The 27,751-nt window shown below is 54.9% G+C and overlaps 1 protein-coding gene across 4 annotated transcripts in view; it reads right to left on the reverse strand.

Annotated features, from left to right (window-relative positions):
• TTC7A (tetratricopeptide repeat domain 7A) overlaps positions 1-27,751 on the reverse strand; it is a 158,921-nt gene that overhangs the window by 48,456 nt on the left and 82,714 nt on the right. For all 4 annotated transcript variants that reach the window (XM_049870553.1, XM_049870554.1, XM_049870552.1 and 1 more), the window contains 6 exons: positions 23,240-23,377; positions 21,353-21,436; positions 16,427-16,531; positions 5,620-5,737; positions 3,935-3,992; positions 2,496-2,568 (listed from right to left, as the gene is read on the reverse strand). In XM_049870553.1, coding sequence (XP_049726510.1) covers positions 2,496-2,568; positions 3,935-3,992; positions 5,620-5,737; positions 16,427-16,531; positions 21,353-21,436; positions 23,240-23,377 — 576 coding nt within the window. The remainder of the gene's footprint in view (positions 1-2,495; positions 2,569-3,934; positions 3,993-5,619; positions 5,738-16,426; positions 16,532-21,352; positions 21,437-23,239; positions 23,378-27,751) is intronic.

The following is a 27,751-nucleotide window of genomic DNA, read 5'->3' on the forward strand; positions in this document are numbered from 1 at the left end:
CATAGCGAGGCCGTTGCAGGTTAGGACCACACACCTGCCCCAGTCGAGTGCCACCTCACAACACCGGGCCTTGTTTGCCGGTGGGCCTGTGGGGTGAGTGTAGTTCAATAACTCCTTCCTGGAGCAAACGTTCTTGGCACAATCTCCCCCAGGGATGTCCCAAGATTGCCCCAGATGTGAGAAACACCCTCTTCTCTCTCCTCACTTCTCATCCCACCTTTTAGCATCACCACCCACCTACTGCTCAACCAGGAATGTTGCTCCCCTTCAAGAGAACGCTCCCCCACTCTATGTTACCCAGTCTGCGGCACACGTGGGAGGGTACACCAGCAGCGTTTAGGGGGAACATTAAGGAGAAAACTTTTGGCAGACGTCAATACTGATGCTCTTCGTCAAAAACAAGATGGACATGGTGGTGAGTGTGACCTTCGGGTTGCAGCCCCTCACTCCTGGTACAAAATTCTGCTTGTTCTCCACCAAGTACACACAGTGCCAGGCCCAGAGTTCTCCCAGAGGGATCAGACTTCGGTGACTTGGCCAGGGCGGACCTCATTCTTCTGGGCAGCCAGACATGCTCTGGGCAGGATGGGCTAGAGGGCCACAGAGCCCAGACAGACCTGGATTAGCTTAGAGTCCATGCAGGGGCCCTCTACCCGCTGAGGCTGACAAGGACAGCAGGCACCAGGCTCCTGGCCCAAGCATCCCCTGGGAGATGGATGCTATTCACCAAAGATAATTAAAGATATTAAAAAAATGCATCACCAAAGGTTTATCATTAACTTGATGGGCAAAAAAAGTGCTGGGTCTCTCACAGAGGACTGAAAATAGAGCAGTCTCAGGTGTCTTTAGCTCCGCGGTCCTGGCAAGGCCAGGGCAGAATGAGGATCCTGGAGCTAGAAGGTGGAGAGGCATCAAGCACCTGGTCCACTGACAACCAGGACCTGGAAGTCAGGTGCCCCAGGTGGTGGGAGCAGTCGGGAGTGGGGAAGGGCCAGGCGGTGGCAGCCTAGGGACAGAGGAGGGGCGGGGAGGAGTGAGTCATGGGCGGGTTTAAGAGGAAGGGAGAGAAACAGCGAATGACAGAGAGAATGGCAGCAGGACCGCTGAGGAGAAAACTGGCTGAGACAGAAGGACCTGGAGTGGGAGATTGTGGCTCAGGAGCAGAGGTGGACAGACACGGGCACTGGGGCAAGGGTTTAGGTGTGGGGTGGGGGGAAGGGGTCCCAGCAATGAGAGCAACTGTGCAATGAGATGAAGGGCCAGCCAAAGGCAGGGCTTGAGGGGAGGTGAAATGGACGGCAAAACTGAGAGTCCAAATCCTGGAGTTGGAGGAACAGCTCAGCGACTGAAGACGAGACAAGAGGCTGAAGGTTGACCCTGATCAGAAAGGCCAACCTCCTGGCCCGTGAAGAGGGCTCCACGTACCCCATGTCCACAAGGTTTTCTTCACTGGGACAGGGTTGGGCTTCGGCTCAGAGACTGGGTTCTACCCTGGCTCATCTGGTTCCTGGCTGTGTAAACCTGTACAGGTTACTGAGCTCACTAGAAGCTCAGTTTCCTTAGGTTTCTGGTGGGGTGAATGCTGCCCACCTCATCAGATGGCTGAGGCTGCATTGGCTAATGGTGGAGGGGGTACAGTAGCACCCACACCATCTGGCCATGAGGGGACTGAGAGCTCTATTGGCCTCTCTCCGACAGTGTGGGCCTGGCCCACTACCCGGAGTGCAGGTGGGGGTGTCAGAAAACGCCCTCTGAGGAGACCTGCTTTGGAGGCTGGGTGTGGGTATACAGCTTAGGCCTGGGGGAGCTGAATGACACACTTGAAAGCAAATGAGACACTAAAGGGTTGGGGGCCGGGGTGTGGCGGAGCCCTGGCTCCTCTGGGTGGGTGTCTACACAGCCTCAGTCCCTGGGCAAACCGGTGCCCATCAGTTCAACCACTCAGCTCATGAAGGAAGGTGGGCTGCCTGGAGAGCTGTGGATGGTGGGTGGTGGTGTGTGGTCCCCAGCGGAGTAAAGGTGGTTAGCAGGTGGGAGTCCCTATCAGGCCCCAGAGGACAAGACCTGCAATGATGTCCACAGGGTCAGGAAAAAGCTTTGTGGTCACACAGAAGGCCCATTCAGAAACTGTTCCATGTGCCAATTGCTCTATTCCCCAGACCCTTGCAGAAAGCTCAACAGAAGGTGTGGACGCAAATAAATGCTTGTCACGGTGGCTCGTTGACTTCTCAGGGGACTGAGATATTCTGAAGAGGGAGGTCAGACAACGACCCCTTCCTGTGTGCCCGCTAGGGGGCTAGGGGCCAGCGCCTTTACTCGTACTTCCTGACTGAATCCTCACTGTGAGAAGTACGAAGGTGCCGACTTTACAGACGAGGAAACAGAGAGTCAGAGAGGTTCTCACTTGCGGACAGTCACCCAGCTGGCATGTATCAGTGCCAGGAGATGATCAACAGCCCCCAGAAGCCCGGGGGTGAGGGACAGAGGCTACCCACCTGTCGGACGAGGGCCAGCTGCAGGGATACGTAAAGGGTGACCTGGGGGTCGTCAGGCGCCAGCTGCTGGGCTCTGCATGGGGAGAGGGAGTGACATGTCAGATACCCAGGGACGAGCAGTTGCTGTGTGACATGGGCCTCCAGCATGCCAGCCCCGTGGTGGGCCCTCTGGGCCATACATGGGGGAGTTCTGCGAGGCCCACCCTGGAGAGGCCCAGTGGGAGAGGAGGGCTCAGGCAGAAGGCCACAGGCTCTGAGAGGTCTGCCTGGGTGTGCAGGCAGTCTGGGAGGAGAGTCCTAAGGTGGCTGGCCTAGAAGGAGGGGTAGGGTTAGGGGAAGACAGCGTGTATACAAAGGCTGCTGTGCAGGCCAGTCCCCTTTCCTGTGCACATCCTGTGGCCTGGCTACAGCCTGCTGTGCTCATGGTACCTCCCTGAGGGCCAGCCAGGACTGGAATCTCCTCACCTCCCTGGGTTGGGGGCAGACACCTGGCCCAGTGGGGTATTTTCTCAGAAGCCTGAGAGCCAAGGAAGGAAGCCAGAGCCAGGGCCAGCCAGGTAGGGGAGGGGCGTGTCACATGTTCCAACAAAGCCGGCACAAAGAGCCCAGGCTAGGCCCCTAGCCATCAGTGCTGGGGGAGAGCATGGCACACGCAGGGTCCCAGAGGAAAGACGTAATAGGGTAGAGAAAGGAGAGGGAGGAAGGACACTTGGGTCACCCAGCTGGTAAGCATCAGGCTGACCAAGTGGTGGACCCGAGGGGGCAGCCACTGGGAGAGGCGCTTCTCTGTGCTTCTCCACTCCCTCCCTGACCCTGAGCTGCCAGGACACTTCTATAAGGGCTTGGGGTGGGAGGATGATGTGTGGGCTGGGGAGGGACTAGAGGGAGACAAATGCCATTTTTTGAGCCCTGCCTGCAGGGCACGGTGCAAGATGCTTTTCCTGCTTTATCTCATGTAAGTGGAAACCCTAGTGACGTTGTGGTTAAGAACTACAGCTGCTAACCAACAGGCTCTCCTTGGAAACTCTATGGGGCAGTTCTACTCTGTTCTGTAAGGTGGCCATGAGTCAGAATCGACTTGACAGCAACTTGTTTCTCATGTTAGTACCACAACAGTTCCATGAGTTAAAGGCCATTGTTCCCATTCTAGAGCCCTGGGTCTGGGAGAGCAAGGACTGTGCCTGGGGGGCTGCCACAGCCCCAGCTGCTAGCCTGGGACTGAAGGTGGGGGGCCCAGGGCCTGCAGCAGATCTCAAGCCTGCCTGCCCAACTGCAAAGGCCCATCCCTACTCCTTATGTGACTTGTCAGAGCCTTGGTTTCCGCATCAGTAAAATGGGGACAGTAATCTCTGCTCTGTCCACATCAGAGGGTCCAGTGAGATAGATGGTGTGAATATCCCGAAAGGCGGGTGGGCCTCGCGTGAACGTGGTCTTCTCACCTCTCTAGCGTCTGCAGCGCTTTCCTGTGCAATTCATCTTGCTTGGATTTCAGGGTTGCTGCAGGAGACAGGATGGAGACAGCATCATGAGAACGACTGAGGGGTGCTGCCCCAGCCCTGCGCCCCCCTAGCCTAGAGCACACAAGCCCTGCGGGGAGAAGCCCATCAGGACCCCGGCTAGCAAATGGGGCTGCACCTAAGCGGCCCCAGGCTGATGCGTCCACCGTCCTGGTTATTGAGGGAGGCCAGGGGCGCTCCCCAGCCCGGCCTCCGAACACGTTTCTGGGCAGGCCAGTTCCTTCCACCCGGCTGCCTTCTTCACCGCCTGGGCCTACAAACACTCTGTGACAGGAGCGTCACGCCAGAAGGCCCAAGCCTCAAGAGAGGCCACCACCTTCTCTACCCATGAGGCTGCTTGCCTGAACCCAAGCCAGGCAGCTTTCTGGCAAATTGGCTGCCTGTGGAACCACTTGGGAAGCTTTTACAAGACCCCCGTCCAGGTTTACCCCAGACCAGGCTGGACTCCCTGCTGCGGGGCCCAGGCACTGACGGCTGTGAGAGCTCCCAGCTTATAAAACAGCCCCCCCTTGAACGGTGCAGCAGACTGAGAGCCACTGCTTGGGGGCAGGGCTGGGGCAGTACCCTCGGCACAAGGCAGGGAGTCTTTTGGTCAAAACAAGCCAGATTTTGACCAACGGGCTGATGGCTCCCTCACGTAACCAAGGTGTGCATACTGAGGCTTTCCCACTCCTGGCTTTGCGTAGAGAGAAGCTCACTAATGTCCTGAAGAAACCGCGCCCACCCCTAAAGAAGAGGTTGCTAGCCCCTCTTCATACAGTGAGCGACCTTTGTCAACTCGTGCTGTGTGGGGCTCTGAGGCCCTGCTGTGGGGCTCTGAGGCCCCGGTGCAGAGCTCTGCTCCCCGACCACAGGGCTGGCACGGGGTGGGGGGTAAGTGTGGGCCGGGCTGGTTACTACTCCAGGTTTGCTCTGGGTGGGTACTCCCTCTCCCTCATGTCATAGGGATACAAAAGTAGGTGGGAGGCCGCCTGATGGATTCAGGAGACACAGAGGAGCTGGGGGGCTGGGGAGAGCCAACCACGAGTGCTTATGAAGCATCTACTGCGCGCCCAGCACGATGCCGTCTGTCAAGGGGAATTCAGAGCGCAGAGCTCATGGCAGCGTGGGGTCCAGGCAGGCTACGCCAGCTGGGGTGAAGACACTGTGGGATCAAGGGCTGGGGGTGCGGCGCAGATGCAAAGTGCCACAGGAGCTCAACAGGAGCAGAGCCCAGCACAGGCTTTGCAAATACCAGGGCTGGGCCTTGAGGGTGCAAAGAACTGGATCCATGGGGAAGAGAGACGGGGGAACATCTGAGAGGGGTGACAGCCTGAGCAAGTGTGGACTGATCTGTGTGTATGCATGCGTGTGTACACGTATGCGTGTGTGAGCACCTGTATGCATGTGTGTGCATGTGTACATGTGTAGGCACACGCGTGTGTGTATGCGTGTGTGTGTGCGGGTGTGTGTGCGTGTGTGTACACATGCAATGAAGACATTTATCCCAGAGGAGCGGAGGGTGCCTATGGGGTTGGGCAGCCATGGTGGGATGACACGCCTCAGAGGCAGTGTGATTTGGAAGCTGGAGTCACCCCAGCCAGAGGCCTCCTGGGCCCAGCACTCACCGTCGGTGGCCTGCAGGCTGTAGGTGAGACCCAGCGCCAGGTAGCCCTTGGGGAGGAACTCCCCAGCATCCTCACCGAGGCCGATCACCATGTTGGCAAAGTGCTCAGCCTCCTCCAGCTGCAAAGAGGAGAGGCAGGGGTCACTAGAAGGGCTCTGCTGGGTGCTGTGTGGCCACTTGCTCTGCCCAGGGCCCTCCTGGGCAATTTTGGAAAAGAAAGTTGAAGTCCTGGGCCTCAGCATGGCAGACAACTCACAGCCAGCAGCCCAGGAGGCCGCTGGGAAGTGCAGACAGAACTGCACCTTCTCACGTGTGGGTCGCGTGACCAGAGACACCAGACGGATCATCTGAAATCACGCAACCACTGAGGGAGCAACCAGTGCTGTTTCCTCTACCAGCGCCTCCCGAGAAGGGCAATGTGATCAGGTTACAGAGCTTTACCTCACAGGCTGGACCTAAATCCACAAGGACAAGCTTCCTTGCCCCAGAGATCCCAGCAGCCCACAGCTCGCTCTGCTGAGAGTGTGGAACCCAGGCCACCCCAGTCTGTGTGGCTCCTTTCCTCATCTGGCCTCTGTGGGCCACTGGGCCTGCCCCGGCTTTCCTGGCAGCGGGAAGCGGGACTGGGGGTGGGAGGCAGGGCACTGGGATGGGGCCTCAGGACCCTGTGGCCTGTTGGATGTGGCCAGCCCTGCGGAGCCGGCAGGGCCACTCTGCTCTGTCTGCATGTTTGATCTCTGGGACGAGCAGCGTAAACCTTTCAGGGGAAAAAGGCCTGGGGCTGTTTTTGTCCCGGGAGCAGGAAGCACTGTTCCAGTTGGAATGGGACCAACTGGTGTGGGTCATGTGTGACCCATCATCACACACAACATGTGACACAGAGACAGGGCACACATGAAGAAGCCTTATGAGACCTCCTGGGCACCCCAAGTGCTCAGGGCAGCCGTGGAGGCAGGGGCCAGCTGGGGGTCCCAGCTGGGCCCACTCACAGTCCACGTGCCTCAGCCGTGCATGAAATACCCCCTCCCTCCCACCTACCCCGGGAAACGTCACCCACCCACATGCCTGGCATGGCGGTGTGCTGGCATTCGTGTCACTGAGACCACCAGCTTTCAGACAGGGCAGTGATGCTGCCTCCATCCCTGGGATCTGCACCACCCCACAGCCAAGGGGCAGAGCAAATCCCACCCAAACATTCCACACACCAGATGACACAGCCTTCCACCCCAGGTGTTTCCCCATGGCCAGAAGCTCACAAAGTCAGTCAACTGGGAACTAGACTCAAACCCACACTGGCTTCTGACCCCAAGGCCAGTGCTGCCCCTTCTGCACCCTAGCATTGCTCAGCTCCCCCTCCAGGCAGGAGCAGGGTAGCTCAAAGCATCGTGTGGCCCGATCACTGGCCACAGCTGGGTGGACTGTGGATTCTCTGCCCTGGAGTGTGGAATGAGATCCCAAGACAGAAGCAGTTACTGTGAGGACATGAGCTGGGCTAAGTCCACCATCTGGGCACAGCCACAGTGAGCAAATGGTGGAAGAGCTGAGAGCCCACGGTGCAGAGAGGGAGGACATAGTGCCCAGAGAGACATGGTGGGCAGGGCTGTGGATCCCTCTGGAGCTGACCACAACCTCTTACTTAGACCACCAACAAACGTGACAGGGCAAACCTCCAGTCCCCTCTGTGGTGGAGCTCACGCTGGTGGGCCAGTCACTGAAAGGATGGAGTCTGGGGAGCTGGGCCCCTGCCTTTAGCATCATCGGGCCCAAGGATTCAGGGTACAGGGAACACCCCGCAGCTGCCTGCTGCCCAGCCTAAGCCAGCCCGGTGAGACCAAGGCTGTCTCCTGGACCACTTGCCCCAGTGGGATTCAGGTGGGCTGCTGGGGGCCTGAAGGCAGAACTGGACTGTGAAAGAGAACGGAGGACAGCCCCCAGACCCAGGCTCCAGTCCTGGCTTTGCACTGACAGCTGTGGGCCTTGAGCAAGTTACTTAATTTCTGTGCCTCAAAGGTCCTCATCTGCAAAATGGGGAGTTAGCTTCTCCCCCCCAACCACTCCTCTTTCTCCTCCCACCCACACAGGACAAGGTGGCTCTTAATTAAGGCTCCACTGTGTGGTACTGAGTCCCTGAGTGACACAAGCAATTTTCAATCAGCTGCTAACCTAAAGGTTGATGGATCGAACCCATCCAGCAGCACCAAGGAAGAAAAGCCTGGCAATCTGCTTCCATAAAGATTACTGCCAAGAAAACCCTATGGGGCAGTTCTATTCTGTCATGTGGGGTTGCCATGAGTTGGAACGGACTCGAGGCAGTGGATGGGTTTGGTTTAGTGTGGTGCTGGCGTGGGGGCTCTTGGAGCTCCAAGAAAAGAGTAATTCATAGCTGGGGTGATCAAAGGAGGCCTCAGGGCAGAGGTGGATGAGGGGTAAGGCCAGGGCAGAGGGCAGAAGTGAGCAAGCAGGCAGCACCTTTTCTTCTTCTAAGAGCACCCTTGCTGGTACAGCTCACCTCGCTCACTGCCTTCAGGAGTTATTAAACCCCATTCAAACAGGAGTGAGCTTTCTTCTAAGACCACCAAAAACGAGTTATAAAAAGAATCCAGAAACCCACCACGCCCCATGCACGCACACCCTTTCCGCAGCCATGTCCTTCAGACTCAGCAAACGCCAGCTTCCGCTTCCGCCAGCCCGTGTAGACAGGGTGCCAGGAAGCAGACTCAGCAAATGCCGGCACGCAAGAAAAAGTTACTTGACAGTGCAGACACATTGTGCCCCTTACCATCCTTCAGCTTGAAAAAGAGAAAACGTACATCCCTAGCTGGTCCAACTTTGGCTCACTCTGAACCCCAGGCGGTTAGCACTCCTCAGCCCGAACTTGCCAGACTTGACCGTGTCGTCTTTTTTTTGTCTGCAGGTAGGTGGCAGGTCAGCCACCACCTCTGAAGTGTCACATCTACTTGTAGGGGGCACATTCTAAGGCACCTGTGGACCGGAGCGTGCATACTGGTGCCACAGGTTTTTTCCCCCCCAAATTTTATTTTGTTGTTGGTGTTGAGAATATATGTCTACGTAGTTTTAATATGGTCTCTAAGCCTGATGTTTGCATTGGTCTTAAATAAAAAATATATATATATGATAGTTCATGGCAGTAATATACATAGGAGCTCTAACTAGTCAACAAAACGAAAATGCTATCGCAGCAAAAATGACTTTATTCCCCTTCCTCTAAGACAACATGGAAATCCTAACCCCCCAAAAACCCAAACCCATTGCTGTTGGGTCAATTCCGACTCACAGAGACCCTACAGGACAGAGTAGAACTGCCCCTTAGAGTTTCCAAGGAGTGCCTGGTGGATTCAAACTACTGACCTTTTGGTTAGCAGCCATAGCACTTAATCACTATACCACCAGGGTTTCCGGGAATCCTAAAGCCCCTGAGAGTGATACATAGTTCTGAAGTTCTTTGATCCCATCCAACCCCAGAACCAGCTGCAGTGACTAAGCTCTCCACACACACAGGCAGGACAGCCTAGGAGCTAAGCACATCAGCTCAGGGGCCAGGCTGCCTGGGCTCAAATCCTGGTTCGAGCTGTGTGACCTTAGGGCAAGTCACTTCACTCTGCTGAGCCTCAGTTCCCTCATCTGTAAAACGGGGATAACAAGAGTGTCTGCCTCATAAGGTCGCTGGGGAGACTGAATGAGACAAGCCACAGTGAGTGCTTAGAGCACTGCTTTAATAAATGTAAACTATTATGGAGTCCCTGAGGCTTGCAAATGGTTAATGACTTGGCTGCTAACCCAAAGGCTGACGGTTCGAGTCCACCCAGAGGCTCCTTGGAAGAAAGGCCTGGCAATCTACTTCAGAAAAAGCAGCCACTGAAAACCCTATGGAGCGCAGTTCTATTCTGACACATGTGGGGTCGCCATGAGTCAGAATCCAGTCCTTGACAACTGTTTGTTATTATTATTAGTTATATATGATATATATGTACACACACACACACACACAGTTTAACCTTCCAGGACTTTTTAAGTCTCAGCCTAAGAGACGTGGCTAAGTGTCACCACGGTGGGGTACCTGCCACCTGTAGCTGTATGATCTCACTGATAAATTAGGACGTGGCATCAAAGACCCTCCTGGCCTCCAGAAAGGGGATGACTACTATCTGGCAGCTTGTGACTCACAGTTCACCATGGGTCATGGAAAAGGAATGACTCTTTACTAGGACAAATGAGTGTCTCTGCAGCTCTGGGCAGTCTGCTACACGGGGTTGTTCAGGCTGTCTGGCCCCATCCATGGTGTAGATCCATGTACATACATAATACAACCATGAGGCTGCCTATCCACCATCATAATGCTCACCCCTACCATGGGAAATGCGCTCAAATGTTTTCTAAACAGCTGTAGAACCTCTCATAGTGTTTCAATTTTTTTAAAAAAGAATACCATTTCTCAACCTACTAGCCGGTCTCAGTCTGCAGTCTGAATTTAAGACTTTTCTTGTCAAATGGTTAATTGAGCTGCCCAGTGCCTGCCCATCTTGAACTACCCTAGTCATCTTTCTCCTGGCCACTAGCACTTCAAATGGGATCCCTGAGTGGTGTAAACAATTAGTGTGCTCGGCTGCTAACTGAAAGGTTGAAGGTTTGGGTCTACTTAGAAGTACCTCAGAAGAAAGGCCTGGCAATCTACTTCTAAAAAATCAGCCATTGAAAACCTTACGGAGCACAGTTCTACTCTGATACACATGGGGCTGTCATGGTAGCACGTCGTTTGCTCTTCTCCTGCCTCTACACACTTCCTCCTTGTGACCTCAAAAGTTCACAGGTGGTGGCCCTGTGGTCACAGCTGCTGCTTCTACAACAAGCTCCGGTTCCAGCACTGGGTTCTCCTTGCTCATCAAAATACTTCCAGGGTGAGGGGTTTTCTTTCTTTCTGATTGTGCTCTAGATGAAGGTTTATAGAGTGAGTCAGTTTCTCGTTAAACAATCAATACACATGTTGTGACATTGGTTGCCACCCCCACAACATGTCATCACTCTCCCCTTCTTGACCTTGGGTTCCCCATTGCCAGCTTTCCTGTCCCCTCCTGCCTTCTCGTCCTTGCCCCTGGGTTGGTGTGCCCATTTAGTCTCATTTTGTTTTATGGAACTGAAGGGTGAACCTCAGGAGTGACTTCACTACTGAGCTATAACGTTGTCTGGGGGCTGTACTCTCGGGGTTACTCCAGTCTCTGTCAGATAAGTAAGTCTGGTCTTTTTTTGTGAAATAGAATTTTGTTCTGCATTTCTCTCCAGCTCTGTCTGGGACCCTCTATTGTGATTCCTGCCAAAGCAGTTGGTGGTGGTAGCCAGGCACCATCTAGTTGTCCTGGGCTCAGTCTAGTGGAGGCTGTGGTAGATGTGGTCCCTTAGTCCTTTGGACTCATCTATCCCTTGTGTCTTTGGTTTTCTTCATTTTTCCCTTGCTCCAGACAGGGTGGGACCAGTGGAGTATCTTACAGGGCCGTTCACAAGCATTTAAGACCACAGACGCTACCAGGGTAAGGGGTTTCCACAGCTCTTTTCCACCATTCTCCTTCCACTGAAGCACTGTATTTTAATACCTTCTTCGCCTATGGCAGCCATTTAGCTCTGCTACAAACCCCAGGTGAACACCTTTCTCCTCCCTTGCAATCCTAGAGGGATTTTTTGCTTACAGGCACTGTTAGAGAACTTGAGCATTCTAACTACCTGCAGAATAGCTGCAGATTCTGAGCCACAGGGAGCTGAAATGGCCACTCAGAGTTACCTAGCTGGTCGGCAGCAGAACGAAGTTTCAAACCAGGTGTCCTGCTTCTAAGTCGGGATCTTTCTGGGATGTCTGATTCATGGCCACCCTCTGGAGTCTTTCATTTTTCTCCTAATTCTTCGGAAAAAAAGGATGCACAGAGGATTATACCGTTTTGATGTTCGGTTTTTGCTTTACACAACTAGAAGCAAATTTCCGCTAACTTTACAAGCTCCTGTACCTCTCTAGTTTTCGCAATGCGGGCCCCTACCTACACAGACAGGCTTCGCCCTGCACACTTTCCTTTGGATTGGGGCTGCCTCCACCTCCAGGGTTGCCTCGTTCATCCCACAGAAGACTAAAGAGGTTTTACCCTTGGAATCTTCCACCTCTTCCTCTCTTCCCAGGAATGAGAGAGAGTTCATATCTGAGCCCGTGGAGCTTTGTTTAAAGGGCACCTCCAGTTCCTCCTTAGCTGCTGCCCCCCGGGTCCAGAACCTACTGCTGTCTGCTCTACTGAAATTCCATATTGTTCCCCCTGGGAGGAGGAGGTGCTTGTTCTAATTTCCACAGCCGGTGGCAAGAGAGTGGGCATTCTTTCTTCCCTGCCTCAAAAAAGCTTAATCCATCGTCCTGGCTCTGCCCAACCCCTGAATCTGAAAACCCAAAGCGAAACCCAAAAAACCGCATCCTTTCTGAACGCCTACTATGCTTGAGGGGCTGTGACAGCGATAGTTACCACTTATCAGGGACATGGGACAGGCTAAGCAGGGGACACTCCTCGTCTATGATGTTTGCAGCCTCCCTGTAATGATGGACATGATTGTTTCCAGGTTATAGATGAGGAAACTGAGGCACAGGGAGAGTAAATAACTGGCCCAAAGTCACACAGCTAGTTAAGTGGTAAGGTAGGGATTTGAACCCTAGCCCCTCTGCCTCCAAAGCCGATGCTCTTTCCACTACCCCATACTGCCCCCCTCAGGCGAAGCAGATGAGCGACACCATCATAGGCCTTTCCAAAGACGCCCTGCTTTTCCACCTCACAACCTCCTCTCCTGTGTCACAGCACACACACCCACCTCCTGTCTCTCTGTTTCCTACAAAGGTTTTGGTTTTTTAATCAAATGAATTTTAAATATTATATGTTGAGGGATATTAAAAATGATTTACACCTCCTCTCCTCCCACCCCAAATAAGTGACTGAAGACCCCTGGCAGGACACTGGCCATGCCGGGGCAGGAGGCTACCACGCAGGTGCCGAGGCCTCTCTGGTTCCAGTACTGTCATCATTGGGTCACAGCCTGAGACGCTCTCCCCCACCCAGGGATGGGGTGGGGGGTGAGCCTCAGCTAATCCCAGGGGCCAGTGCTGTTGCACCCCGACGCCATACCTGCTCCAGCTACCCCCATGGTGGTGCAAATCCCACCACAGCCAGCATGTGACCATGCGAAGCCTTCTGCCTGGCCCCGCTGGGGCAAACCTACCCTCAGACCCCGACCCAGCCTTGGGGCATCCCACACTGGCTCTGGGCACAAGGACAGGTTGTGGGGACAGCAGGTGCTCCACCTCTGGGCATAAGGCCACCCACTTGGGTTTCACCCAGCACAGCTCGTTTTTCAAATGTCCCAGTTTCAGCCTCTGTTTCCGTAAGCTAGGCCAAATTGTCCACCGTCAAATTTCTGCCCCCTGCTATGGGCTTAGCTGGGTGATGGCTGGGCTGCTGGGGCAGACACCAGCCAGAATAGCTGGGAAGGCAGGGGACGGAGGTGGCATCAGATGCCTTTCAGAATCAAGCACCTGCCTGCCTGAAAACAGTGCTGGGCTGCCCCCCTCCTGGCCTCCCTAGACAACAGGCTGCCCTTGGCTACCCTGTAGCCTGTCTGCCCAGTGCCCAGCCAGGCAGCAAGAATTAGCAGCAGAGTGCAGGAGCCAAGGAGAACCAGTGAACCAAATGGAGACCTCCCAGCCCCATCCCTTCCCGGCAAGCTGTGACATGTCAGTCCTTTTCTAAGTCATAGGTGAACGCCTATAATGTGCGGGGCTCCTTGTTGGTGGAGAGGTGGTCAGGAGCATAAGACACGGTAAGTGACGAAGTTCCCAGTCTAGTTGGGAAGGCAGGTACCGTATAAGACAGAATTTGATGTCAAGTGATTGTACTCATTGGCAAGTAGCATCCATCCATCCATCAACTACCAGGCACCGAACTCTGGCCTGGGGTTTCAAAGAAACACACAGACCTTACAATGTGCCATGCTGGTGCTCCAATGCAGGTATTATCAACAGGGCTTTAAGAAGGTGTTCGGGTAGGGTTACCAGGACTGGGAAGGCGGCCAGGAGCCCACCCCTCCTGGCCCTCAGCAGGTTCTTTTCTCTAGCCAGAGCCTGACTGAAACCGTGGCTCAAAGCAGCCCCTTAAACCCAAACAAGCTTCTCGGCTGAGGTTAAACAGCTCACCCTTCTCCCCGCCTGGGATGACAAGTCTACACTCTGAAGTTTCCTTTTGGGTTTTTCTATTTATGTTGTCATTGATTACTTTGCTCCTAGCTCATCTGATTTCAGTTTGGACTGATTTGATCCTAATTTTATTACCATGTAATCTGAATGCACATAATTACTGTAATTATGCCGCTCAGGGTACAGCTCCTCCACGGGGGGGAGACCTAAATTTAGGGCTTCCTGGCAAGGGAGGCCTTGGGCGGTGGGGAGGGGGGGGCTCATGACTGTCTCTGGTAGGAGCACAGATGCCCTCCTCTGCCCCTCCCACAGGGAGATGGGTATTTTGGGCTTCTTTGCAGTGATGAGCGGAGGTCCCTCTCAGAAGCCCTGGGGACAGCAGGGACCCAGGAGCTCATCCTCTCTGTATCTTCCGGCTCATGCCTCCACCAGCTGCTGCATGGGTCAGCCTGGGCCTCCCCTCTGCGCCAACGCCCATGGGTCAGCCTGGGTCTCCCCCCTGCGCCAACGCCCACAAGCCACCTACACCCAGAGTGCTGTTCACAGGGCACCCTGCCTCTAGGGTGCAAGATGACAATTTTCTAAAAAAAATACACTGAGTTTCCATGAATCACGGAGCTGGGGAAAGCAAGTTGGGTGTGCTGAGGGCCCGTCTGGAGCCTCTGCAGCCCTCTGACCCCAGCCCAAGGCCTCCTCCTCCAGGAAGCCCTCCCTGACTGGTCCAGCCCTCTCCTTACTTTGTGTCCCATCTGAGGAAGAGACTATTATTGTCTCCATTTCACAGATGAGGAAACTGAGGCCAAGCCAGGTTAAGTATCTTATCAAGACCACCCTGTGGGTAGGCAGTGAAATACTTCACTACCAGGTCACACTGCCTGTTCCAATCGTCTAGAGCCTCTTACAGGATTGGCCTTGAAATGTATGTCTTATATAATTCTCCCCAATTAGAACAGAACCATTCCAGAATGAGAACCCTGGGGGCCAAAGGCCGTGCTCTCCTCTCCCTCCATGTCATTCACAGTGGGGACAACCCCCCAGGTGCTCCCCGCTCCTGTATCATTCACAGTGGGGACGCCCCCCCAGCACTCCCCCCTCCTGTATCATTCACAGTGGGAATGGGGCCCAGGTGCTCCCCCTCCTGTATCATTCACAGTGGGAATGGGGCCCAGGTGCTCCCTGCTCCACATCATTCACAGTGGGGATGGGCCCCCTTGGGAGAAAAAGAAAAACGTGCCATTTTCAGCAGCTCCCCCTGTGCTAGGGAGGCTGTCCTCTCTGCCGCAGAGAAAACCCAGCCCCCAGGAGGAGGGGTCGGGGCCAGTTGCCAGGGCTTACAGGGAGCTGGCTGGGTTAGAGCATGGCTTCTGGCGGGGGCTCATCACTCCCTTCCCTGGCCTGTTGGACTCCCCAGGAGGTGAGAGTGGCAGGAGGGGTTGTAAAGGCTGCGAGTTATGCAGTGACTGCGGTGTGCACCTGATGGGCACACAGACAGTGAGGAGTGGGCTGGGGACATCAGGACAACGGGAAGTTGTGGAGGACCATCTCCACCTCTGGGAGGCTCTGGGCCCAGAGGGGTGAAGGCCTGAAGGAGAGAAGTGGGGGTGGGAGTGGATGGCCAACAGGAGGGAGAGGTTACGCACTTGATCTGAGTCACTCCAAAGGGTAGAAAGGACCATTCCTGACTTCGGGGACTGATTTGGACTTAAGAAAGGCAAGAAGTGAGCTCCCAGTCATGGGAGGTATTTTCAGAGGCTCCAGCCCGGCCCGAACTGCAGTCCAAAGGGCCACTTGCCCATCCCTGAGGCTGAGTGCCGTGGGCCCGAGACCTCACCACAGGCCTGGAGCAGCAGCTAAAAGGAGCCTGGGGGCAGGGGTACGGCAGGGAGAGGCTGGGCCTCTGGACTCTTGGCCCAGTGCTTCTGAAACACTTCAAGCTGCTGGTCTCCTGGAGGGGGTGAGGAAGCCTGCAGTAAAGCCCACCAGCCTGGGAGAGGGTTGCCCCTGAGCTATGACCTCCTAGCTCTTTAGCTGCCTCAGCAGAGCAGAGACCAGGGTGGGGGGTGAGGAGGGCAGCTGGAGCCAAGAGGAAGAAGCGGTGCTGATAGAAGAGGCCAGCTTCCCATCTTGCCCAGAGCTGGTTCTGACCATTCAGATCCACCCCTCACCGGCCCCTCCGTATTGGACGGTAGATAACCCGGAGTCCCTAAAACAAATGGTTTGGCCCACTTGTCCGCTACCCTCTGCTGGGCAGGTAAGGGCACCGTTACTGGGTCCTATGCTGGCTCTCTGGAGACCACATTTCAAGGCTGAGCCACCAACTGACACCATCTGGAGACCACATTTCAAGGCTGAGCCACAAACTGACACCATCTTGAGTTGGGGATCTGCCTCGGAGACCGAGGCTGGCTTTCCTCAGAAGCCTTTCTCCCCACCTCGGGGCCCTTCTGCCTTGCAGCACCCTGGGCTCCCCGCCCCCACAGACACACACCCTCAGGTCACACCAGGACGTTTCCATGCCTACCACAGCCATCCTCCCACAGATAGCTGCCTGGCCCTGCCTGCCCTGTCCCTGGAGCTCACTCACCCAGTGCAGAGACCCGATGCAGACCTTGGCGGCCATCAGGGGCACGGTAGGGTCCGAGGGCCGCAGCTTCACGCACTCTCGAAGCAGTGACACGGCATAGGCTGACTGCAGAAGGAAGGGCAGGAAACACTGTCACTTGCAGCTTGGGGTCGCCCCTGCAAACAACCAGCCCTCGCTCTGCATCCCTTTTCCTCCCAGGAGCCGGAAGGACAGCATAACACCAGGCCAGGCTGTCTCAGTAGCAAGTCTCTCCTTGGGCCTCAGTTTCCTCATCTTCCTCATCCAGAGAATGGAGGCTATGACCCTGCCCTTGGCTGATAGGATGAGGCGTTAACATGACAACAGATGGAAGCTCCTTAAAAGTAATTCAGGTTTGAACCACAAAACTTCTAGAGGTAGAAAGGGGCTTTCTCAAACTCTGAGTTCAATACCCTGGGTTCACAGGTGACAAGTGGAGACTAAAGCCACACAGGGACTCGGAGGCAGAGCCAGCACATGCACCCAGGCTCATGCAGCAACCAGGGTCAGTCCCACCAAATGAGTGGACTTGCCCATCCTGCCATGTCCCACCCCACAGCCCACCCACCAGTGTGGGTCAGGGGGTGTAGGGGAAGGAAAGGCTGGCAGAGGAGATGGAGAAGAGAAGGCAAGCTGGCAGAACCGGAGACAACCTCCAAACTGGAATCTGGGAATCCTCCAAGGCTCCAGGAACTTGGCCATGGAGATGGGTCCACACTGGGTCTGCAAGGATGGCCAAGTGCGGAGGGAGGGCCTGGGAGCAGAGAGCACCCAGAGCTGGGCACCAATAGTGATAAGAAAAGCAGCTAACACTCAGCTAGATCTTACCACGTGCCAGGCATTGTTCTAAGTTAGAGGTCAGCAACCCACAGTCCACAGGCCAACTCCAGCCCTGTGCCTGGTTTTAGAAATAAAGTTTTATTGGAACACAGCCACGCCCATTCATTTACGTATGTCTATGGCTGCTTTCATGATACTACGGTAGAGTGGAGAAGCTATGAGAGACCGTAAGCCCCGCAAAGTCAAAAATGTTTACTATCTGACCCTTTACAGAGTTAGCTGACCCCTGTTCTAAGTGTTTTATAAATATTAAATCATTTAATCTTCACAGCGCTCCTTTGAGGTAGGTACCATGTCCCTACCTTACAGATGAGGAAACTGAGAGGCATAGAACTTAAGCAGTGTGTTCAAAGTCACACAGCCCATAATGTTGAGCTGGGATTCAAACACAGTCTGGCTCTAAAATCTGTGCTCCTACCCATTCCCTTACGTTGCCTCTGCCCAGTCCCCTTCCTGCTACATACACACACACACACACACACACACACACACTCACTCACTCAGGCTGGAACTTTCCCACTGAGTCCAAAGCTTTTCCAGGACAGGGAGCAGTGACCCTCCCAGTGTGCACATTCCTGTACATGTGGCACCAGGCAGACAGGTGCATGTGAGACTATGATAGTCCTCACCCACTGGACCCTGCTGTGGGCTGAGCTCTCAATTAGCTTGCTCTCTCCCTCCCCAGCTGCTCTGGAGGCTCAGTTGTGCACTGCCCTCCATCTGGGGCCCAGCAGGCCTGGTGTCCACCTAGGGCCCTGGCCTCTCTTGGGCTAACCCCTTCCCTTCCCAACCATCTGAGGAAGAGCGTTTCCCAACTCCAGATGTGGGTATATTTCCCAGCCTCCCAGGCCTGGCTGGGGCTTATGAGGCCAATTCCGAGTGTCTCTGCCCAGGGCCTGCTCTGGGCCCGGTACAAGGCCTGGAGTTGGGGGGTCCCCAGGAAGGGGGCAGATGCCATAGCGCTTGCCTATAAAGGCCCCACAGAAAGTTGGGGAAAGAAGACAGATGCCACCCTCCCTCATGGCTTTCTCAGGAAACAAGAGGGTACAAGATCAAGCACAGGAGGCTGGTAGCAGACGGCTCACTCCAGCAGGCCGGGAGACTGCACGTGGTAGCTGGTGTGGGCTGGAGCAAGAGACGTGTGTGAGTGGACTCAAGGGTGCAGGCCATCTACTCCCCCATAAAACTCTCTCCTGTGGATGTCCCCCACTCTCACGCCCCCTGTACCAACATGTCCTCCTGGGGAGGATCTGGGGAGGAGGAAGGACGGAGGGTGAACAGGAGGCAGCTGCAGGAAGGGCTCCCTGGCCACCTGACCAAGGGCCCTCCGTCCACACACCCAGCACACCTCAGACCTCTCCTCACATCCTCCTCTGGGCTGCTGACCTCTGGATCCACAAAATACAGGATTCTCTCAACTCTGACCCTGCACAGTCCACCCCCACCCCTCGCCTCCCCACCTCCACGAAGACCGAAAAATGATGCTATTTAAGGAGCCATCTGAGGACTCAGCAGCCAGAGCAGCAGCAGGCTCTATTTTTTTGTCATGCTGGTTACCTAGCAACACAGCCTATGGCTTTTCGTGGAGACAGAGAGGAAGGAACGACCTAAATCGTGCTGTGGAGCTCATTCGTTATTCCTGCAGGATGAGGTGCCAGGTACATTTTACATGGGCCCAGCCTCACCTTCTGGAAGGCCTCTTGGGCACAACCACGGGGACAGGCCCTTGACTCCTAGCTCAGGCTCTTGGCAAAGGCAAGGCCTGGCCACTCTCCTCCCAGGGCACTTGGGACAACCCCGAGGGCTGATTTGGCACACAGGGTTCCCGAGACGGTGGAGAATACGCTTCCAGAACAATCTCCTGCTACACCGAATACACTGAGGGGACAGGGGTGTAACCCAGCGCCTCCTGCAAAGGGGTGTGACCCAGCGCCTCCAGCAAAGGGGTGTGACCCAGCACCTCCGGCAAAGGGGTGTGACCCAGTGCCTCCAGCCTGCGAGGGCCTCTCTTATCACCCACCTCCCTGCCGGTAAGCTCATTATTATGCCCACTTTACAAAGAAGAGAATCCCTGGGTGGTGCAAATTTTTGCTCAGCTGCTAACCAAAAGGTTGAAGGTTTGAGTCCCCTCAGAGGCACCTTGGAAGAAAGGCTTGGCAACCTAATTCTGAAAAATCAGCCACTGAAAACCCTATGGAGGAGCACAGTTCTACTCCAACATACACGGGTCGAAATCAACTCGATGGGAACTGATCTTACATAAAAGACACTGACACCCAGAAAGCTTCAGAGACTTGGGCTGTGTCAAACCACTGGTTGGTGATGGGCCTGGAGGAGAAACTAGCTTCTGGGGTTCCTGTGTGGTGCCAGGCTCTGAGCCTGCCTGCTTCTCAGTAAGGAGGTGGTGGAAGACCCCTTACCTCCCAGGATGATGTGATACGTCTCCTGACACTGGGGGCTTCCAGGAGCTCCCCCAGAAATTAAAGCTGGCCTGTGTGTGTGGTGCATTTTTCTGAGGTGGGGCCCCCAGCTCTCCTCAGCTTGTCCGAGCATTCTGTGCCCCAAAAAAGGTGTGAACCACTGCCTTGATCCTGGCCCTCTCCTCCTCACGATGCTCAGAATTGTAAGATTAGAGGCGCCTTCTCCGTATGCCACTGTGAGCTGTGGCCCAGGCCCCACGTAAGCTCCATCTCTACCTCCTCCCCTTATCCCTCCTGCCCAGCAGCTGGGGCTGCAAGACCTCCCAGTGCCTCCACCACAGCTCGCCTTTCCAGCCCCTTTACTCGTGCTGTCTCCCTTGCCCCGGGAATGCTGTTCTCTCTTGCTTTTCTCCACTCATCTAAATCCTACAGTTCCTTAGGTGGGTTTCTCTCATATGCTAACTCCTGGAGGGCTGGGGTCTCGCCCTATCTGTGTTCTGAATCCTCCCTGACCTTTAATGAGACCCTGCTGAACACCGAGCAAGGGTAGATCCTGTTGTGACTTTAAGATGCTCCGGAGGTGGCCGAGGGATGTGACAGGGGCCGGGGGAGGTCTGGGAAAGCATGTGCCCAGCAGGGGGGCAGAGAAGCTACCCACTTGATTCTGGGCTGGACTTCCCCAGGCCTCCCACCTGCTGGACTGAGCACCTGCTGGCTCCTCTCCCTGCTGAGACCTGGCCCTGACTCCAGCACAGCCTCCAATGGAGGATGAGGCGCTGCCAAGTCTGGATGGGCCCTCTTCGGAGACAGCACAGATGGGCTGGGAGGATTCCCTCAGCCCATGGCAGGGCTCGGGGTATTTACAGCACTTGGAGCAATCTGCAAGCTCATGCCACCTTCTTTCCCAGATTCGTAGCAGCCTCAGCCCCAACACCCTCAGTACCCAGCCCCAAAAAGGTTCTCCTTTCACGTCAGTCACTGCTTAAAATAGAGGCTTATGTAAGAGCGACACTGACCTGAGGAAAACCAAGGGGTGAGAGGACAGGGGGCTTGGCGGTGGAGAGCAAGCACAGCTCTGGCTACACATGATAATGCAAGGCGTACCGAGAGCCCCTTGCTTTGGGCAGGGCTCCTCCTGACCCTTTCCCCACCTAGTGCCCATCACTCAGTTCTCCCTCCAAACTCCTTAGCAGAAGCTACTGCTCAGCACCACCCTTCCACCCTGCCCTCCTGGGCAGGTCTCCTTCCCTGGTGCCACTTCTGGTGGCCAGGGAGAGAGCTATGCTCCAAGTGGAATGTCGAGCTCCTCACCTGGAACTCGCTGCCCCTCACCTTGTATCATTATCTCACGCAGTGGGACCCATCAACTCGCCAGCAGAAAGATGATGACGCCCCCATGTGTGTGTGTATGCTCACAGAAAAACACCCACAGACCCACTCACACACCTGGTCACACCTGTAACTCATGGGAACACCAGGTTTGCACAGCCACCTTTCCCAGGCAGGGAATTAAAATGAGCTGGGGGAAAATATCTCTGAATTGCCACCCTCACCCTCCTCCCAGGCACTTCACTCCAGGAAAGACCCTCAGTCCAGCTGGGGAGAGACTGAGGGTGAGAACAGCGCCCAGTACCCTCCTGGGCCTTACCTTCCCGCAAGCCACCATGGAGAGGGCCACTTGGTACCAAAGGTGAAACTCTCCAAATGCAAAGTTCATGGCTCGCTCCAGGCACTGCAGAGGGAGAGACCGTCAGCACTTCCCCACCACGGGTCCTCCCCACCCTGTCCTGCCCACTCCAATCCTTTCAGGGGCCATCACTGCCCAAGTCACTGTCGCCAGGAAGCTTCAGGAGGCCCACACCAGTTCCTGCCAGGAAACTCCAGGAGAAACCCTGCCCCTGCCCCGGTGTGCTGTGTGACCCTGCACAAGTCTCTCATCCTCTCTGGTCCCCACCTCCTGAACATGTGAATGATGATGCCCCACTACACATCTCACAAGGCAGTTGTGAAGAGTGAGTGAAGTAAGATGTCTGCAAACGCTTTCAAAATTTAGATACCCAGTAAAAATAATACTGGCTAACACCTATTATTATGGAGCTCTGGTGGTGCAGTGGTTAAGAGCTCAGTCTGCTAACTAAAAGTTGGCAGTTCGAATCTACCAGGCACTCCTGGGAAACCCTATGGGGCAGTCCTACTCTGTCCTGTGGGGTCGCTATAAGTCAGAATCGACCCCATGGCAACGGATTTGACACTTATTATCACGCATGGCACTGGTCTCAGCTTTTTGCAGGTCCTAACTCATCTAACTCTTCCAGTAACTCTGGGAGGTGGGTTCTCTAATTGCCTCCATTTTACAGATGAGGAGCTGAGGCTTGTCTAACTTGTCCAAGGTCACAGGGCCAGTAGGTAGCAGAGCCAAATCTGAATTCAGGAGCTCTGACTCCAGAGCACAGGGACATAACGCCCCCACCAGTGTAGAAGTTTCCTCCCTCTGCTCTTTCTATGACACCACAGAAAACAGACTGCTTCCCTGGCCTGCCTAATTCCGGGTGGCCCCAAATTAGCAGCTGCCTGGTAAGGTCAGACTGTCCCTAACAGACATGTTTCTGGAAGGCCGAGGCAGGGGCCAGCATATCAAGACAGGGTTCACTGTGCAGCTGCTGTCAGGTGCGGTGGGGTGCAGGACCACCCAGGGCATGCTTCAAGAGCTCAAAGGCCTGAGTTCACCTACTGGCTCAAGAGGCACCTCAGGTACAATCTCGGACAAAAACCCACTTCTCTGGGCCTCAGCCTCCTCCTCTGCAAACTTGAGAGAGTGCCACATATCCCCCAAATTAAATACGGTGTCATGTGAGAAAGCACCTTACATGAGTGGGGCTTGGCAGATGGCACTGCCCTTCCTTTAAGGAGCCCCGCTAAACACACGGGGAGAGACTGCCGCCAAGAGGCTGGCCCATTCTCTTCACAAGGACATGAGGTTCCCAGGTCCACCTTCAACCCCAGCCTGGATGGGAAAGCTCAAAAATGTGTCATGTGCACCGGAGGGAGGGAAGCCAGGGAGTGTGGGCCATTGGGTGTCCCACTCCAGACAGACACAGATCCTGGGCAGAGCCCACTGGCAGGTCAGGGCTCCAGGCCGGCCAAGAATGGGGGTGCTCTTTGCAGCCTGGGTGGGAGGCAGGTCCTAGCCCCCAACACACCCCTGGCTGAGAACCCGGCCAGGAGAAGACGGTCACACACACTAGTGTCCTCTCTGTGGGGGAACTGAGGTGGGGCCATTTCTCCCTTGTGTTCTCTCTACAGTGACCATGTAATAATACTTTCAAAAGAAAAGAAAACATACAAAAACAAAACAAAATGACTACCAGGGAAGGGGAGCTACCTCAGCCCTGGCAATGGAGCAGGCCCAACCCAGGTCTCCCCCAAACCAAACCGCGCTGCTTGGTAGAGATGGAAAAAGAACAAAGAGGGGCTCTGTCTGACTTTCCTTATGTGCTACATGACCCCTGGGGAGGGCGGGTGGGCGGCCCCATACCTCTGACAGCATGACGTACTGGCCCCTCCTGCCCAGCGTGATGCTCAGCAGGTCGTAGATGGCTGCCGCGTTCTGCAGGCTCACTGTCCGGTCCTCCTTCTGCTCCGGCATCCGGCTCAGCACCACATCCCGAGTTGCCTGTGGGTGGGACATGGTTTAGGAAAGAGTGAGGATGGAAAACAAGCCAGTGCCTCCCCACAGGGCCGCCCTCTCTGGCCCAGTCACCGTCACCCTTCCAAAGGGGACCCAGGCCAAGCAGGTGGCCTACCCCCAGAGACAGCCAAACCTCCTTTTCCCACCCCCACTTTCACCCCATGTAGGCCATCCTTGAAAGAGAAATCCCTCCCCCCTTATCCCAGGTTGGGGGAAGGTGGGATGTAGGTTCTTAGGACTTAAGCCTCTGGTATTCGATATTTTATTCTGAAAAACGGTCAAGCCTACCGAAAAGTTACAAGAATAGTACAATAACCATAAACTCCTCAGCTAGATCCATCAATCATTAACATTTACCACGTATGCTCTGCCTCTGGCTATATATATTATCATTATTTTGCTGAACCATTTGGAAGTACGTTACAAACATGACCCTTCACCTCTAATTACAAGGGGACATTCTCTGATAGAACCACAATTAAAACATCGTCATCATCAATTTTGACTCATAAAAACCCCATGTGACAGAGCAGAACTGCCCCACAGGGTTTTCTATGTTATGATCTTACGGAGCAGTTTGGCAGGTCTTTTCTCCTGTGGGGTGGCCGGTGGGTACGAACCACCAACCTTTCAGCTAGCAGCAGTCAAATCCTTAACACTGTGCCACGAGGATTCCTTCTTCCTTTCCATAAAATCAAAAAAACCCACTGCCATTAAGTCAATTCCAACTAACAGTGACTCCATAGGACAGAATGGGACGGCCCATAGGGTTTCCAAGCCTGTAATCTTTATGGAAGCAGACTGCCACATCTTTCTCCCATGGAGCTCGCTGACTTTTTGGTTAGCAGCCTAGTGCTTTGCCACTGTGCCACCAGGGCTCCTTAGAGAATCACAATAAAGCCCGACCTGATGCCACTGAGTAGATTCCAACTCATAGAGACCCTATAGGACAGAGCAGAACTACCACCACAGGGTTTCCAAGGAGCAGCTGGTGGATTTGAACTGTCGACCTGTTGGTTAGGAGACAAGCTCTTAACAACTGCGCCACCATAGGAATGCCAAATTCAGGAAATGAAGCATCCATGATACTATTATCTAATCCCAGTCCATGTTCTAATTTCACCACCTGATCCATGCATCTCTTTTATAGCCATTACTCTTTCTCCTCCCAGGATCCACCCCGCTGCCATGTCTCTTTAGTTTCCTTTCATCTAGAAGAGTTCCTCAGCCTTTCCCTGTCTGTTATGGCACTGGTGTTTCCGAGGAGTACACAGTTCCTTGTGCGTCTGTGATTGTCCATACACAGCAAGAGCTACAGGCAGCCATGAAGCCGTCAGGATCAGGTAGGCCAGGGTGGCTCACAGCGTAGAGCTCAGCCCCTCGGTGCCCTCTTCTCTCCCTCTACAGCCCCCCACCCAGTCTCTCTGACAAGGATCCCTTCCCATGCCCCTCCCTCCTTCCCATCACCTCTGCATCCAGCTGGACCCTATCCTTGGTTCCTTCCAACCTCAGATCTCTCCTCCCTGTCCCTCCTCAAAGAAATCTTCCCCAAACCCAAGGACTCCATACTTGGCATCTGGCACGGGCACCCAGAATTTGAGTAGCTCACAGAGTTGCCAGATGGCTGCTCAGGGGGAGAGAAACTAGGCTTTATGAGGGGGCGATTCTGTACAACTCGAAGAGGGGGAGCTCCCATATCACCAAGCCTGAAACTCCACCATCAAGGACTCCGGACTCTCTTGTTCTGTGGCCTGTGGTGTGAGCCCCATCCCCTGGCTGCCCCACCTCCTTGTTCACCCTTTCCCTGGGGGCAGCACTCAGCCTTAGAGCAGAAGAAAGAGGGCTCAGGGACTGAGCAGCTGCAGGTATCCTGAGGGGTCTCTGAGCAGGAACAGAGCAGGGACCAGGCTGGGGAGCTCTAGAACCTGAAAAGAGACCCCACACCCCAGCCAAGGCAAGCAAGTGCTGTGTGCTCCCCCAGGGACATGGTCTGGCCCCAGGAAAGGGTGCCTGGCTGCCAGAAAACCCCGAGAAAAGCTGAGCCTACTTGCTAAACAAGAGCTGGTCAGGCACTGCAAAGGGTTAACAGAGAGAAAGTAGAGAGGGAAAGTGCCAGAGAAATCCCCCTCCTTCCCTGTGAAATCCACCCACACCAGCACCAACAGAAGGGAAAGAGAAGGGAAGAAATGCTGAGAGGCTCCACAGGAGCTATTTTACTGAGCCAGTGTACCCCAGCCCTCACCTCCAGCGACTCCCCAACCCTCACCATAGAGGAGACCTCCACAAGGCAGCAGAGAGGGTAGGGGGATGAGGGGACCAGGGAAACACAGTCCCTGTCCTTGGAAGACCTCAGGAAGGGGCGATGGGAAATGGGAGCATCAGTACACAAGCCACAAATCCAATCTGGCCCAGCATTTTGGCTGGAGGGAGAGGTCATGACAGAGAAAGGGGCAACGCCAGGCAGTCTACAGGGGTGGGTAGGGAAGAGCTGGCTGAGCACGTCCAGTGTCCGGGAATCCACCCATGCGGACCCACCATGCTCAGGGAACAGTGAGCAGTGAGCCGTCACCACAGGCCTCAGGCACAGCAACCCCTGCCAAAGTCCCATCTCCCAACACCACCCCTGCCTCAGACTATCTCAGGATAAAGTCTGAACTCCCATCTTGGCTGCTCTTGACTGCGAGGCTCCTCTCCACCAGCTCCCACGCTCCCTCTAGCCACAGGGAACTCTCTGCAGCCCCTATCCCACCACATCTGTCTTTGGTCAGGCTGGTCAACCTGCAACACCCTCCCGTCCCTCACAACCCAGATCAGGTATCTCCCTCCCTCGGGCCACTATCCCTGACCCATCTCCCAGCTAGGCCAAGCTGTCCTCTCCCAACTTCCTGGGCACACACTCTACGCCTGGGCGCCCTGGCTGGCTTCCCAGTTCTTGAGGGCGGGACTGTGACTGTGCTCTGTGTCTCTAGACTCCCACCCCCAGCACAGTGCTCAGACAGAGAACTTCACTCAGCCACATTTGCTGAACGAGTGTCATTTGAGGGAGAAGGATTTTTGTGCCTGACATGGAATCTTCCTCCTGTCCACCAAAGACCTGAACCTTTGAGAGGGCAGGATCTTTCAACGTGTGTCTGGGACAGGCAGGAGTGGATTTCCAGAACTGTTAATTAGGTCCCAAGACCAGGACCAGGAGAATAGCAGCACAGCTCCTGGTGGTCAGGCCTCCTGACCAGGAGACCACAGGCAAGGAGTCCTGTGTGTGCTCCCTCCTGCCTGGGCCAAGAGCAAAGCATGGGTCCCCAGAGGAGGAAGGCCAAAAGCCAAGTCTGCTTGCCGTGGTTACCATGGCTTTGGGGCAGGACTGCTGTGAAATGCAGGCTCCCAAGTGGTTGCTGGGCAGCGACAGAGTATGTAACCAATGGCAACAGGGTAAATGGCAACAGGGTAGGGGTGGGGGAAATCAGGCTTTGCCGGAAGGAAGCCGTGGGGGCTGTCTGGGCACAGCCGGGCAAGAACACAGGTGCAGTTCAGGGCCAGAGGAAGCCTCAAGAACAAGGCCCCAGACACTTGTTTGGACACCGCCCAGCTGTCCACAAACTAGCCCCCATTTCTCTAGCCACATTCTCTTTCACCATTTAAATGACCTCTTTGCTAGGAAACCCTCCTGATTTATGCAGTAGCAGACTGAAGGAGCTTGTCCGTATTTACATATTCTCCCCATCTCCTCCTTACTTCTTGTTGTCAGTTACCCTCCAGTCGATTCCAACTCACAGCGGCCCCACGTGTGCAGAGTAGAACTGCTCCAGAGGATTTCCAAGGCTGTGACCTTTTGGAAGCAGATGGCCAGGCCTGTCTTCTGAGGCACCTCTGGGTAGGTTCGAACCTCCAGTCTTCCGGCTACTTGTCAAGCGCCTAACTTCGCACCACCTAGGGGCTTCCTCCTCACTATTCTAGGAATAATGGAAGAATATTCCCTCCTGGTTTCTCTCAGCCTAGTGGGCTCACTGCCATCACCTCTGCCTACCCCCAAGCTCCCCAGGTCAGGGGCTGCGCTGCTCTCAGTGACTCCTTTAAGTCAGGCATTTAATCCCAGGGCTCATGCAGTTATCCTGAGGTCCTGGCTGTTCTCCCAGGGATGGCCTCTCCTAGGGTAAGGGAGATTCGCCCTCAGGCCTTCCAGCCAGTCGGAAGAAGCAAAGCCACCGAAACAATGTTCCTCCCCCTGTCCCCATCAGCCAACAGCTCATCACTGCCAGCATGACCCACTTCTGGTCCTTGGACAATAACACACAAAGCAAATATGGCGCCTTGTGAGTCTGTTTCTGCAGGCAGGCTGGCCCTCATGAAACCTGAGGCTTG

Source organism: Elephas maximus, chromosome 26 (genome assembly GCF_024166365.1).
Source record: "Elephas maximus indicus isolate mEleMax1 chromosome 26, mEleMax1 primary haplotype, whole genome shotgun sequence".
Taxonomy (NCBI): Eukaryota; Metazoa; Chordata; class Mammalia; order Proboscidea; family Elephantidae; genus Elephas; species Elephas maximus.